The sequence below is a fragment of the Cololabis saira genome, chromosome 15, assembly GCF_033807715.1.
Source record: "Cololabis saira isolate AMF1-May2022 chromosome 15, fColSai1.1, whole genome shotgun sequence".
Classification (NCBI taxonomy): Eukaryota; Metazoa; Chordata; class Actinopteri; order Beloniformes; family Belonidae; genus Cololabis; species Cololabis saira.
The window spans coordinates 15,277,354-15,291,550 of record NC_084601.1 but is presented as its reverse complement, the minus strand read 5'-3'; the positions used below and the strand labels follow the sequence as shown (position 1 = coordinate 15,291,550).

At 38.6% G+C, this 14,197-nt stretch overlaps 3 protein-coding genes across 3 annotated transcripts; all 3 read right to left on the bottom strand.

Annotated features, from left to right (window-relative positions):
• Positions 1-250: 250 nt before the first annotated feature.
• On the bottom strand, positions 251-2,969 carry snx10a (sorting nexin 10a). Its single transcript, XM_061741917.1, has 7 exons — positions 2,745-2,969; positions 1,473-1,520; positions 1,263-1,349; positions 1,086-1,186; positions 893-991; positions 602-796; positions 251-525 (listed from the first exon to the last, which is right to left on the bottom strand). Exons 2-7 carry the CDS (start codon positions 1,503-1,505, stop codon positions 477-479), a joined length of 564 nt encoding a protein of 187 aa, XP_061597901.1. The 5' UTR covers positions 1,506-1,520; positions 2,745-2,969; the 3' UTR covers positions 251-476.
• A 3,981-nt stretch (positions 2,970-6,950) lies between these two features.
• On the bottom strand, positions 6,951-10,243 carry cbx3a (chromobox homolog 3a (HP1 gamma homolog, Drosophila)). The gene is made up of 5 exons (XM_061742760.1): positions 10,118-10,243; positions 9,444-9,603; positions 8,264-8,420; positions 7,880-7,974; positions 6,951-7,508 (listed from the first exon to the last, which is right to left on the bottom strand). The coding sequence occupies exons 2-5, from the start codon at positions 9,593-9,595 to the stop codon at positions 7,382-7,384; spliced, it is 531 nt and encodes a 176-aa protein (XP_061598744.1). The 5' UTR covers positions 9,596-9,603; positions 10,118-10,243; the 3' UTR covers positions 6,951-7,381.
• Positions 10,127-13,802, bottom strand: LOC133461445 (uncharacterized). The gene is made up of 3 exons (XM_061742358.1): positions 13,322-13,802; positions 11,580-12,906; positions 10,127-10,234 (listed from the first exon to the last, which is right to left on the bottom strand). Exons 1-3 carry the CDS (start codon positions 13,624-13,626, stop codon positions 10,127-10,129), a joined length of 1,740 nt encoding a protein of 579 aa, XP_061598342.1. The 5' UTR covers positions 13,627-13,802.
• Between the last annotated feature and the right edge of the window lie 395 nt (positions 13,803-14,197).

The following is a 14,197-nucleotide window of genomic DNA, read 5'->3' as shown; positions in this document are numbered from 1 at the left end:
ATACCAAAAAAGGTCAAGCATGCACTGAAGTCAGGAGGTTGATACAAGAAGTTTAATTTTCCTCTCAGACAGTTTATTAAACTTAAGTCTTAAAACATTTAAAACTTATTAGCCATAATGTAGCTTTAGTGCAAAGATAAAATACATAATTTTAAGAGTTCACTTATACATATAGAGCAACTACATTTTATACATTTTTTAAAACATGAAATATTTTCTTCAAGAACATACAAATTAAATGATCCAGGTATTGAATATTGATTTAAGAGTACACAATATTAAAAAAAAGAGAAGAAAAAAAAAGTGTACTGAAGTTAAGATGAGCCTTTTTGCCCTTCGAGATAATAGCAAGACCAACATTAATGGATGAGTACGGGGATTTACATCCAGACTCCAGTTGTACCCTGAGCATTAGTGTTCAGTGAGTGGGCTGGGCCTGAAAGATTACTCAGCACTTCAGAGGAACCCAAGAGGCATTATCTCACTGGATGGTCAATACTCAGGCCAAGTCCTGATGATGAAGAGCTGCAAAGCAAAAGGGAAAAAATAAATACAATATAGGTTTTAAATATTTAAAGTGTTATAAAATTGTCTAGCCCACCTTTCACAATCCGAGTCATAAGAAGCTTCACCACGTAAGCTATGGATGCAGTCGCTGGAGGAACGCTGTATGGCCTCTGCTACCGTGTACTTCGTCTTGCCAATAACACACCTCTCAATCCTTCTGGTGCTCAGGTTTGATTGGAGGAACAAGTGGAGCCGACTGTCCGATAACAGCAGGGGACTCTGAAGAACACTAACGTTGAAAGAACACAAGTCGATCTGTAAAACTGACAACGCAAAACTGAGTCCAAATTGAGTCAAAGTGCAAGTTGAACAAAGTAAAACTCACCGTTCTAAAAATTCCTGCAAGCCAGTCATCCTCTGCTTGACTTGCTCCTTGTTTTTCAGGCTGAAAAAGGGATTCCAGGGTGGCAACTTGGGCAATTCCCTGCAGGTGGTGGGATGGGGGATACCAAGTTAAATGCATGCCTCATTACAACGTCAGCAAGTTAATATTTTGCCTCTTGTTGTGTTCAACGTACATGATTAGAGCATTGCGCTCGAGACAGTCACGCAGCCAAACAAACTCACTGTAGCGCCGTCTGACACAGGAAGTCTTCTTTCGAAAACACATACTGTTGGTCTGAAAGAGAAAATTAGTCATTTAAAAAAAAAAAAAAAACCACACCATAACAAACCACCAAAAAGGGGAGACTTGCCTTTAGACAGATCTCATAGTCGACATGCGTGTACCACAGGTCGTCTTTATGAAGCCTTGGATCCCAAACACAAACACTAACAAACTCCTGAACAGAGGGGGTGAGAAGTGCTGTTACATAAAATGTTGTAACACTCAAAGGATTACAAGTCTCACTTGTGCCTGCTATGGTGACGTCACAGAATGATGCAGTTGTCAAAAACACACTTACAGCTTTTGAGAGATTATCCAGAATGCTGTCCATAACCGATACAAGATTCTGCAAGACATAAAAAAAAAAAAAAAAGTCCATAAACGGATTTTGAACATATGCAGGTTTAGACCACATACAGTCAAGCATTTTCATTAAAAACACAAGGCAAAGTCCCTGCCAGTAGTTAATACAAGCGCCAGCCTTAGAAGCTGATCTAGCATGAAAACAGACCAAAGGGCAAGGAGGAGGACTGAGCGCCAGAGAAAAACAAAACACACATCTCTTCAAATCTTGGGTACAAAACCCCAAAACAGATTTTAAGGCATTCCTTGTCCACTGTCAAGCAAATCAGCTCACTCTTAAAAAGATACCTGGGATTTCATGACAGCAGTCCTTCACAAAGCGAGCACATTTGCAACAAGTTAGCTCAATGTCTCCTGACAACATGGAGACATGCCATTTACATGGCTTGAACTGGGCAGAACTGATCAATAGTGGCAAACGTCAGTCCGTGTCCAAGAATGCTCAAGACAACATCATATGATTTCATGTGTCACGCAGTTCAATCCATTAGATTGCCCCTCAAGATTAGTGGGCATAATGAATTGGGAGTCTATTGTTAAATATGAGTGGGAAGAGAGAGAGGGAAAAAAAAAAGTTTGATGGGTTCCATTTATAATTCATCTGCTAGATCAGGGGTTTCCAATTCCGGTCCTCGGGACCCCCTGCCCTGCATGTTTTAGATGTTGCCTTGCATCAACACACCTGATTCTAATTAATGGTCATAATTAGCTTGTCATCAAGGTTTGTACATCTCTGTTGATGACACAGCTCCTTGTATCACGGTGTGCTGAAAGCAGGGTAGCATCTAAAACATGCAGGGCAGGGGGTGCCGAGGACCAGAATTGGAAACCCCTGTGCTAGATCACAACAAGGTTTGAAGGGGCCTACAGCCACTTGGTTCTGCACAACCTGTAGTCACTATATGCAGCAATTGCTATGCAGCTGAAGACAAATACAAAAAAAAAAAATATGCAATTTCCCCTAATCAGAGTACCAATGAGAGAGGCCTGAGAAAAATACACCTGGACCTAGGGAGAGAGGGTTTTTACTAGGCTTTTACCCAATTTAAATATTGAGTATCCACTCTTACACACTTTTGCCAGTGCAATTACCGGTACTAAAAATACCATTTCATGGAAGACACTCAGAAGTACCTAGTTTCTTCAAGGAGTTGAATAAATCATTTCAAAACTGCCAAAAGCGTTCTGTGATACCTCTAAAACCTACCTTTGCGCTCTTCAGCTCCAGAGAATTAACCGAGTGTTTGTGAACAGCCAGAAGCAGGAGCCGTGGCTCGGAGCGCAGCCCTGCCTGGACAGAACAAGCGCCGATACAAACGCGTGATCCTCGAGACTTCCTTCCAGCTGACTCCGCTACCAAGCATCCGCCACACAACCCGACATAAAAGCTCTAAATTATCCCTTGATTTTCCGGCTGCGGTTTAATTGTTCATCCAATCCAGGTGTTGGGGGAAAAAAACAAAAAAACCCAAGCCACGACCTCAGCTGAGTCCATTACGCGCAGCCTCAGTGCGCACCTGTTCTGTTATCTGTTAATTAGAAAATCCTGGGAAGTGCTGGCAGCGTGGAGGAAAACAACTGAAATCTCTCAAACAATGAATTCTTTGTATAATAACTGCTGGTCATGGAAGCTGTGAATAAGATATTTATATCAACGTTTGCCAGTACCATAATAGGACAGTTTACAAAGCTTGCGTGAATGCATGCATGTCTAATTAAGCCCAAAAGTGTAAACAATTGTTTAAAATTCCATTTCATTTTCTTGTGTTTTAATTAATTGTAAGCCTGCAAAGCAATATCAGCCTTTGTCCATTTCAGGGTTTATAAAATAAAAAGAAATGTATGCACTGTTATCCCATCTTTCTCTTTGTATATATTTTTTTCTGTGCCAATTAATGCAATGAAACTCCTGCATTCCTTACCAACTTGCCAAATCACAACTATCCATATCCAACCTACACATTTGGGGTCTAAACGTTTTTTATCAAAGACAATAAAAAACTTTAGAAAAATACAACCGTGCTCATATTTTTCAAGAACTTTGGTTCCCATTATTTTCAAAACTGGATAATTTTTCCAAAGGGGACCAATGAGTATCTTTATTTTCGAACTTGTGCCTTATATGTATGTATGTTTGTATGTATGTATGTATGGATATATATATATAGTTTGATATCGCTGTTGCTGCCATTATATATTTTTTTTATTTATTTATTTACTTTATTTTTTTTTAAATATTTATTTAGTTTTGTTCTCCCTTAATGTATGTTTTTTTTTCCCTTTTTTCCCTAGGGTAATTATGGGGAGGGTAGGAATGTGGGTATAATAGAAATCATGCATGTGAAAATGTGAATTGTGAAAATTATTGTGAAATAAAAAGATATTTAAAAAAAAAAAGACAATAACATTGTTTGAAGATGTGATTTCAGTGGCTTTGATTTTGGATTTAAATCCACAGTTATAAATTGTCAGGTTTGACACAAGTTCTATAATAGAAAAGGAGGAGAAACCCTGATGTCACAGTCTTACTACAGTTAAGCTCTAACCTGTTTAAGAACTGAAGTTTCTTGTCAGGACTACAACTTTACAAAAATGCCATTTATTCCCTCTAAATCTGCTTACTGACCCCTTGAGTAATAAAAAGTCCCATCTGGGAAGAAGATATGTTTGTTCAAGTGCAAGTTTTGATACAGATTGAACCCCCTCTCACCTTTACATTTCTAATAAATATGAAAAACAAATTGAAAAAGACTTATTAGCAAAATTTGTCCAATATTGAGGTTATAGTCATGTGAAAAAGTCCATCTTATTTCTAGTCCAACATTTAATCTGTGAGGACACCATAAAACCTGGTCTTTATTAGGTCTTAAATTTAGATGAGTAAAATCTCAACTTCCAGCAACAAATTTCATCCGGCGCTGGTTTTTATTTATTAAAAGAAGAGTTTAAATTCAGAAGAGGTGTGAGGAAAATTAAATACACCTTATGATTCAGTATCTTATAGAACCAGATTTAGCAGCAACATCTTGAAGATGCCCTAATCACTTTCTACATTGTCAATTTTTCACATTCTTGGCTCGCTCTCCGTGACAGCGATGGTCGAGTTTCAGTCATTTGTTTATGCACAGCTCTCTTAACGTTACACCACAGCATTGCAGTTCGATGTCTGGAATTTGGCTCGGCCTTGGATTTGCTGGTGTGCTTAGGATCATTTTCTTGAGGCATGACACAATTTCAGAATGCCTTGGTGCAGAGAGTCATGATCAGCTCAGTAATGTGCCCACGTCCTTGAAAACAAGATCAATCACCACCTCTCCACCTCTGTACTTGAGAGCTGGCGTGAGATGTTTGGGATGATATGCGGTGTTGAGTGTTGTCAGAGCATGGCGTTGTGCATTATGGTCAAACATGCTCATTTTGGTCTTGTCTGTGCAGAGGACTCATCTAGAAGTTTTGCGGTTTGTTCAGATGCAGCTTTGTAAATGTGAAAAAAAGAAGACAAAACAAAAAAAAACTGACTTCTGAACAACTTTCCCAGCAAACCACACCTTTTCAGCCTTTTTCTAATGGTACTGTCATTAACTTTAACATTTGGCATATTAACCATGCCCTGCAGAGCGTGAGTAGTAGTTCATCTTTTTCAGTTTCTTTGATCATTGTACAGCCTGACCTTGCAGTGAACTTGCAGGACAATTGACTATTGGTAAGACTGGCAGTTCTTTGAAAGTTTTCCTGTAGAATGCCGTCCAGATTGCTTGGAAATGGCTTTATAATTCTTTGCAGATAGAGGGACAGCGCAGTTGCTGTTTTGCCTATTTGCCATTGGCTTTAGATATACCTGAAAGTGAGGAACCAGGGATTTTCCCAACCTTTGGCCTTTAAGGAGGCTATCACACTAGCTAATATCTTAGTAATCGAGTCCAACTGGATGCTGATTACTCTCTTATCGTCCCAATTTCATCATTACAGAAACAGTTAAGCCGTGCTTAACATTCTTAAACCACTGCTTTGGCATTTTGATTTATCCCTTGTTGAATGTCAAGGTACATAATGTGCAGTGTAAATAATATGTACCTACACACAATCTATATACATATATCAACACAGCTGAACTCTGCTTAAGCGCAGGCATTTCGTCTTACTTGAGCACACACATTCAATTTAGATTTGAGAATTAAGTCAAACTTACCTTACCAAAGGAAAGTCCTGATTAGTAACCCTGAATATGTCCAGCCCAGGAGGGGATCTAGACAACTAATGAGACTTGACCTTAGATAAATGAGCCAACGCCTCCAGGGAGGTTAATTTGCATACAGAGAGCCGTTTATCTGGAGTCAGCAGATACAATATGTGTCAACAGAAACTTTTGGTTAACACTCTTAAATATCTATTTTAACTTTTGCCAATACCATAATGTGACAGTTTACAAAGCTTGGTGTGTATGCATGCATGTCTAAGCCCGAGTGTGTAAACAGTTGTTTAAAAAGAGTTAGAATTAACCCAGAGGCTTGTCCCTTTCATTTTCTGATGTGTTCATTCATTGTAGCTTTTAACTTAATCTATGAGGTTATTCAGCTGGTGAAATCCACTAAAACACACAAATCAGGAAAATTGCTCCAAAGTAGTTTTTTTAAAGTCAGAGATACTGCAAAAAACAAAACACTAAGTCAAAATGTGCACCCTTTTTTTCTCCCCCCATTATAAAATACACTTTAAAAACTTTGTGCTATACAAACTCCCAAATCATAACCAGTTAGCTATTAATGTGTTCCACATCAGAGCAAAATAAGCACGTGATGACGGCACTGTAGACATTTGATTTCATCAGTGAAAACTGTTTTGATCTTCTGCACTTTTTTTTTTTTTTTTTTTAATTCTTGAGATAGGAGATTCCCCTTTGTATTTAAAATGGGCATTACCGGGTCTGGCACCAGGAAACCTGTTCACGTACTTTTGGTCTACTGACACCAATGTGAGATTGTTCTACTACAGACTAAACCTTTCCTTCATGCAAGCATTAAATGTGCTTTTTGATACTAAATTCCCAACATCATTTTAAATGAAAACTATTAAGTACCATCCATTTACCACCTTGAACGAGGGATTTGCTGAGAAACAAAACTCTGTTGCCACAACAAATATGCAACCAAGTCCAAAGTCCCTCTCCGGGCCTGATGCCAGTCTAATTAGCTACATTACCGCAAAGCCTTGTGGCCTGGAAACAACAGATTTATATTACACAAGTTGCAGTACCTTAAATCAGATACATGATAATTGTTGTTTTTTTTTTTTTTTTTTTTTAAAAAAGGGAGAAATTTCTTTAAATCTAGATCAACTTTCAGTCAACTCACTAGTTCTTTCTTGTTGCTCAATTCTGCCAATATATATCCTTTTAACCATGAAAATTGTGAAATTTGGTGACATAAAAACCTTTTATTTGTACTGGAAATAATATTTACAGAAAAAGGTGAACAAAAAGCACATTAAAAACATCAGCGCTTGTGAACAAAGAAAATAAAAAAGGAAAAAAAAACAAACACAAAGAGAAAAAAAACAACATAACAGCTTAATGAAATTGGGAAGGGGACAATGGCGGGGAACTTAACCGAACAGGTATGATTACGGGTTGTCTATCAAAGAGATTCATCACAAAATAAACCTACTTTCAAAATCTGTTTCACTAGTATGTACAACAGCAACGTATAACACAACTGCCATTTAATGCTAGCACTGAAACACCTTCAAAAGTAATTAAGATAGCTAAAAACTAGGAGGAAGGTCACAGGAGAAACTCAAGTCCTGGGAAGGGTGTAGGAGGAGGAGGTGCAAGGCTCAGCAGGGACATTACTGAGCTTCATCCTCTGGACAAGAATGCCATGTCAGTCGCTCCTCATAAAAGGAAATGACCACCTGAGGGCAACGAGTGTTGGCCTCACGAGCTGGGACCAAATCAGCTTCGTCTGAGTCTTTCCTGTAAGGAAAGAAAAGGGCAACATTTAAAAAGTATACTCAATATACATTTGCTTCTGTCAGATCTTTAATGAGAGAGTTGATTCTACTGAAAAATTAAAAAATATGGAAATTATGTTAAAGAATGTAAACTGGCAGTGCAATAAGGGACATATTTAGATGTTCAGGTGTGACTGTCAAATTGGACAGCACTTTTGATTACTTGTAAGTTTTTTTTTTAAATTATTAAATAAAGTGCACTTCACACTAAGCAGAATTTACTTCAGACAAACTATGACTTTAGAAATTGAGTGCTGAATTTTGATTTAGCTTCAGCTTTGTCACCCATCTGATACACACAAACACAGAAAGAGTGTTGATTCATTAACTCACCATTTCATCAAGAACATCAACTCCCCGCTACTGTCTGTTGCACCAATAATTCGCTCTGGATCAAGGTTCCTCGCAAAGCCACGTGGTTTTTCAACCTACACATAATGAAAAAACATGAAAATATGCACAAAAGTAATGCATTCTCCAAACTCCTAATACCTAACAAATTTACACACCAGTATGGATCACTTGTTTGAACATAACAGGTCACCATTTTCAATGTTTCCCCCTTTAGTTCTGGGTAATATGGAAAGGATACGACATTTTGGCATTTCTGAATTTTGAGTTTACCTTACTGCTAGGATATCCCACTGCATTAAAGAATTGTTACCCATAGAGAAAATACAAGTTAGAAAAATGTCATGTGTATATCAAAGTACTCACCACATCCTTTTTCTTGGCCTCTGCTTCTGGTTCATCCGTGGATAACTTTCTCTTGACAGGAGTGGGCTTCTCCTTTACGTTTTTCTGCGCTTCGAGGAACGCAGAAATCAGCTCGGGGCAATCCAGGTTCTCCTCGGGCTCCCAGGTGTTGTCAGCACTGAATGAGAAAGGAGAGTTGATATCTGCACCTCAAAGCATCCCAGATCAAAAATGAACTTAAAAAAAAAAAAAAGACAGTGTGTAAACAGTTGTTTAAAAAGAATTCAAATTAACTCAGAGGCTTATCCATTTCATGATGTGTTCATTCATTGTAGCTTTTAACTTCATCTATGAGGTTATTCAGCTGGTGAAATCCACTAAATTGAAATTAAAAAGGAGTTTGAAACACACAAATCAGGAAAAAAGCTCCAAAGTTTTTTTTTTTTAAAGTCAGATACTGGAAAAAACATTAAAAATGTGCCCCCTTTTTTCCTCCCCCCATTATGAACTACACTTTAAAACCTTTGTGCTATGTACGACCTCCCAAATCATAACCCGTTAGATGTAAACGTGTTCCAAATCAAACATTACATTCAAAAGAACAATTAAAGCCTGTATATTAAGGAAATATAACGAAAAATGTTGAGTTTGATTGACATACCTGTAGGTGGTGGTAATTTTAATTTAGTTGTTTTTATTCACTTAGTTGTTTTTTTTTAATTATTTTTAATTTATGTTATTTGTGAAAGGGGCAGATCAGATAAGATTTTTCTTCTTTCTGCTCCCTTTTCATTCATAAGTTAGGAACATTTGTATTAAAATGTTTTGTTTTTTGAATGAAATAAAGAAAAAGAATCAAAGCAAAATAAGCATGTGATGACTTAAAACCTAATTAGTGCAGACATTTGGTTTCAGCAGTGTGAAAACGGATGTTTTGTTAGACTTCTGCACTTTTTTAAAATTCTTGATAGGAGATTCCTCTTTGTGTTCAAGATGGGCATTACCGGGTCTGGGACCAGGAAACCTGTTCACGTAGACTCTTGGTCTACTGACACCAATGTGAGATTGTTCTAATGCAAGCATTAAATGTGCTTCTTGATATCAAATTCCCAACATTATAATGAAAACTACTAAGTTTTCATTGCAGTTGCTGCAGAGAGAGAACAGCACAACCCCCAACCAGCACGTCCTGCAAACTCACTCTGTAAAACCTTTCCACTTCAGGAAGAACTCCACTTTCCCGTTCACCAGACGCTGGTCCAGCACTTTCTCCACCACAAACTCCTCGGGCTCCTCCGCCGGGTTGTCCGATGCGTCCTTACTCTTGGTCTTGGTGTTCTGCTTCTTGCCCATTTTCCCTCCTAAAACACAAAAAAAACAACAAAGGAGAGTTAGATCCTTTAGAGTTAGATGCTTTAAAGTAGGCCCCAACACCCAGCACTGATCCCTGGAAACCAAAACCCACCGTAGTTTGGTTATTGGGACATTTTCATTTGACTGTGATAAAACTTTAGTTAAAACTTTTAAAACCGCTCACCGTGACGTCACTGTGCTAGCTGCCGTGACGTCACGAGGCTAACCAGCGTGCTTAGCAAAAAATTTGCTTTAGCAAATAGTGCTATTCCGGCTAATGCTACGCTCGTCACGACAAAAGACCGATCAAACAAGAGCAAAGATCAGAAACAAGCTCGTTTATCCACAGCATGTGTGGGGTGAGCGGTGCTAGCTGAACAAAGAGAGGCCCGGCAGAAGTCCTGAGCGGTGTGCAGCCCCGCGGCGCCATGCGTGGTCGGGTTTGCGGGGATTAAACCGGTAATTCAGGGCTTTCAGCTCGGCCGAGCGGCGATCGCAGCATGAGAACCGAGCCAAACATACCGTAAAAACTCAGGCCTGGCCTGGGAGTTGCCTGAGAGCCTGAGGTGCAGCTGCTGGAGGAGTGTTGCAGGAGTGTTGCTGCTGCTGCACGAAGGCGCCAAAAGAGACGCCGCGCCGCTACGGAAACCGGGGGGGAACACAGGAAACGCGAAGTGCCACAGCTCCTCCTTTAATCCTCCTGCAACCCTCACCGAACTAGTTAGCAGGCTCTTTTATTCTGGTTTTGCTCTCATTCGAAAAAACTATGGGCAGATGTTAGCAAATGTATTATTGACTCTTTCACTATAGATTTTAATTTACATTGGGAAAATGTTGTTTTTGGTTTCCTATTGTTTCCCTAAGAAAGAAGGAAAATGTTACTTTTTGATAAATCTGTTTTTATTTGCCTAAGGATAAACAAAATATGTTTGATGAACTCATTAAAGGAAACAATAATACTATGTTCCTTCATGGAATTGATGAAACTGATGTAATTGAGATTGTAAAAAAATTCAAGAATAAATCATCAAATGATATAAATTTCATTTACATGGTAATTGTTAAAGAAGTTATTGGCCAAATTGTAAGCCCTCTGACCTATATGCAACCTGTCTTTCCAAAAGGGTGTTTTTCCAAATAATATGAAAATAGCGAAGGTTATACCCGTATTCAAACATGGAGATAAGCATTGCATTGATGATTATAGACCAGTGTCCCTTCACCCCCAATTCTCAAAAATATTAGAGAAATTATTTGTTAAACCGTGTAGTCTAGGCTTGCCACCCGTCCCTTGAAATACGGAATTGTTACGGAATTAAAAGTTGCATTCCGTATTGAACCAATACGGGACATATATTATGCTCTTTATTTATTGATATCATAATATACAGGTGAAGGTTTGAATTTGAAAAAATTTGAATATATTGCAAAACTTCATTAGTAGTAAATTCAACCAGAGGTGGACACTCGACCCCAGTACTTGAGTAAGAGTACAAATACTACTGGTCAAAATTTACTCCGTTACAAGTAAAAGTAGCTCAGTCAAAATATTACTTGAGTAAGAGTAGAAAAGTACTTGCTTTTAAAGGTACTTAAGTATCCAAAAGTAAATGCTTTTAAATTTACTTTAAGTAAGAGTAAGAGTAAGAGTACATTTCTTATTTTCCACATCAGTAAATTACTATATTTTTTCTAAATTAATTTAAGGATCTTTTAACTCTTGTTTCTGAGAATTAACTCTTTGAAACCAGCTGCACTGATGTGCTGCTTTTAGAACCCCTCCATGGGATACAATTCGGTCTTCTGACCTCTTGAGGGCCCCACCCACACCGTCTGGTGCCCCCTTCCCATGACTTGCCTCGAAGAAATGCCATGATACTTCTTTGAAGCCATACTTGAATGGTTCTGTTGTGAGGTAGAAGAAATTACCCTTCTGTCTGTACTGTGTCGCAGGTTCGTCACTAAAAAAATGAAGGACACTGACTTGAGGGTGTCGTTCTCTCACCACCTTCAGAACAGGATCAAGGTGGGCCCAGATGGCCACAGGGTCGTGTCTTCTGGAGGGTGATATGGAACAAAATGTGTGCGGTGCTTGTTCACCAGCGGTGTAGAGCACTCCAGTGTGCAAACTGGCCTGCTGGTGTGAGCCTCCGAAATGCACAGATTGTATTTCTTGGGAATACTTGCATGAGTAGTTTTCGCTGAAATCTATGTGCACCAGGCACTCACTGTTCTTCAAGCTCGTCCTGAGCTCTCTGTAGGCATTAAACTGCCATTTAATATTGAAAACATGGCGCCTAAACAGGAGAAGCCTTTCCTGGAATTCCGTGTTAAGGTCCTGCTCTGTTTTTGTTATCTCCCTTTTCACTGTGACTGTGGACACCTTCTCATCCTTCGTGACCTTCTCTGACATCCACTGAGACAAACCAATGATCTCTTCCCCAGGGGTTTTCAGAGTTGGGTAACAAGTTAGGAGGCATTCACCACACTCACCATAAGCACAAGTCTTGGCTTTCGTGTCACACATGGTTGCTTCAGACATTTCTTCAATGTTTCTTGAGGACAGCAACCCTTGGCTCTGCAAGGCATTAGCCATGAATTGCAAGTTCTCATGTCTTTTGCAGAGACATGTGTCACGGTCAGAGGACGAGGGGGTTACCACCCAAAAGGGTCTGAGACGACAAAAGGTGGTGTATGACACGTCGCCAATGTGCTCAGAGAGAAACTTCCTATGCAAGTTCTTCATTGTATCGGTAAGCAACCTCTTCTGCATCCTTTTCTTCAGTCGCGTGACTGTTTGTTTCCGGCCTGTTGTCATTCGACTGACATCATCTCTGAGAAAGAATGATGTAGTGGTCTTCATAATCTCACTACGAAGTCTACTGCACCTCCTCGCATGGTAGGTTAGATCCTCAGTATACGGATCTCTCTTCTTTGAGTAGCCGAAGGATTCCCTGGCATACTTTTGGAGCTTGTATTTTCTGAGAATGTTTCCACTGAGGACTTTTGTGATTAACTGCTTGTCTCTGTTTGTTTTTGCAGTGCCATATTTTGTTCTAATGTTTTCAATAATTGATTGATTGAAAAGAAGAGCTCTTTTGACGGTGGAATTCACATTTTGACGTCCCAACATGGCCTTGACTCTTGCACGCGGTGATTTCGATGAACTTCCTTCCTTGGCTCTATAGTACCTCTTCTTATATTTTTCAGCTTTGCTCTTAACTTTTTGGATTTGCGCCTCCAATTCTTCAATCCGTTGTTTCAGTTTCTGCTTTGTTCTCCTTCGAATTCTTTCCCCTTGACGCTGTTGCCTGAAACCCAAAATATTGAGGAGGTCAGTTATTAATATGCCTTAAATTATTAAAAATATTATTTTAAATTATTATTAAAATTCATTCATTCATTCTATGTGGATAAACTGAACCACAACATTTTGTGTTGCCTTAACCACATTAACCCTGGTGTCCCTATTTTGGGCATGTACTGTAATTATATGTGAAATCTTTCAAAACGCTTCAAAACAGATTCAGACCATTTCAAGATTATTCTATATTTTTAAATGTTCCATAATTAAACAAACAAACAAACAAACAAAAAACTTCAGACTTTACAGAAAATATCCCATCTAAGTTGGGAGTCTTGTAGATTTTCGCATATCCTAAGTATAAAATCGGGCTTTAGTAGTTAATGTCTGACTGTAACACGTGCTGTTTACATTGGTCTAACCTGGAGGGCCCTGGCTCAGGCTGATTTTCAGTAGAGGAGCTGGGTGGTGTCGCGGGTGGTGTCTCCGACTGTTGCAAAGCACTGCCCTTGTTTCTGGCTCTGACTTTTTGTTTTGCCTCTCTCCACTTCTTTCTTTTCGCCCGTTTTTCTCTCTCACTTATCTCATTGATGCCCTTCTTCTTTCCAGTCTCCCTGTCTCTCTTCCATTTCTCCCTCTCTTTCTCAAGGTATTGCTCTCTTCTCTGTTGGTCAGCATTCCTGCGTTCTCGATACCTTCGGGCTGTCTCAGCTCCTTTTGAACTCATTCCTGGAAAATACAATAATTAACATGCATAACAACTTGTAACAAGGTGTTTTAAGTATTATAAGTTAATAGTATTTGTAAAAGTACTGGTCACAACACATTATAAACACTCAGTGGAACAGCACATATTGTACATGGTAACACGTTACTTAGAGGTTGCATGCACTTTACTTGAAGGTTGCATTTTAATGCATTAAAATCACATTTATAATTAATTGAAATGTATCATAATGCATATTATAATTGTTATTATTATTATTATTATTATTATTATTATTATTATTATTATTATTATTGTTATTATTATTATTATTATTATTATTATTACCCTTATTATTGTAAAATAATATTGATAATATTGGCAGTCCAGGTAAACTAAGCTTGCCTCGTCAAGCTATAGGATTGTTGATGGGCTACCAATATGGCTAAAAAGTCCATATTGTACAGTCTTACTACTGTATGTATGTATGTACTGTTATAAAATGTATGCATAGTTGTTGTAATATATTTAATATTATCAGTATGTGGCATAAACTATGCACATGTCCACCCTGTCATGAGCCACATCCACC

Coding starts and splice junctions, on each gene's coding strand:
- snx10a (XM_061741917.1), bottom strand. CDS start 1,505: ATGGACAGCATTCTGGATAATCTCTCAAAAGCT. Junction 1,350..1,472: donor TGGATAATCTCTCAAAAGCT/GTAAGTGTGTTT, acceptor CCCTCTGTTCAG/GAGTTTGTTAGTGTTTGTGT. Junction 797..892: donor TTGCAGGAATTTTTAGAACG/GTGAGTTTTACT, acceptor TTTCAACGTTAG/TGTTCTTCAGAGTCCCCTGC.
- cbx3a (XM_061742760.1), bottom strand. CDS start 9,595: ATGGGCAAGAAGCAGAACACCAAGACCAAGAGTAAGGACGCATCGGAC. Junction 8,421..9,443: donor AAGTGGAAAGGTTTTACAGA/GTGAGTTTGCAG, acceptor TTTCTCATTCAG/TGCTGACAACACCTGGGAGC. Junction 7,975..8,263: donor AGGCCAAGAAAAAGGATGTG/GTGAGTACTTTG, acceptor CATTATGTGTAG/GTTGAAAAACCACGTGGCTT.
- LOC133461445 (XM_061742358.1), bottom strand. CDS start 13,626: ATGAGTTCAAAAGGAGCTGAGACAGCCCGAAGGTATCGAGAACGCAGG. Junction 12,907..13,321: donor CCTGAGCCAGGGCCCTCCAG/GTTAGACCAATG, acceptor TTTGGGTTTCAG/GCAACAGCGTCAAGGGGAAA. Junction 10,235..11,579: donor TGAGAGAACGACACCCTCAA/GTCAGTGTCCTT, acceptor CGGTTTCCGTAG/CGGCGCGGCGTCTCTTTTGG.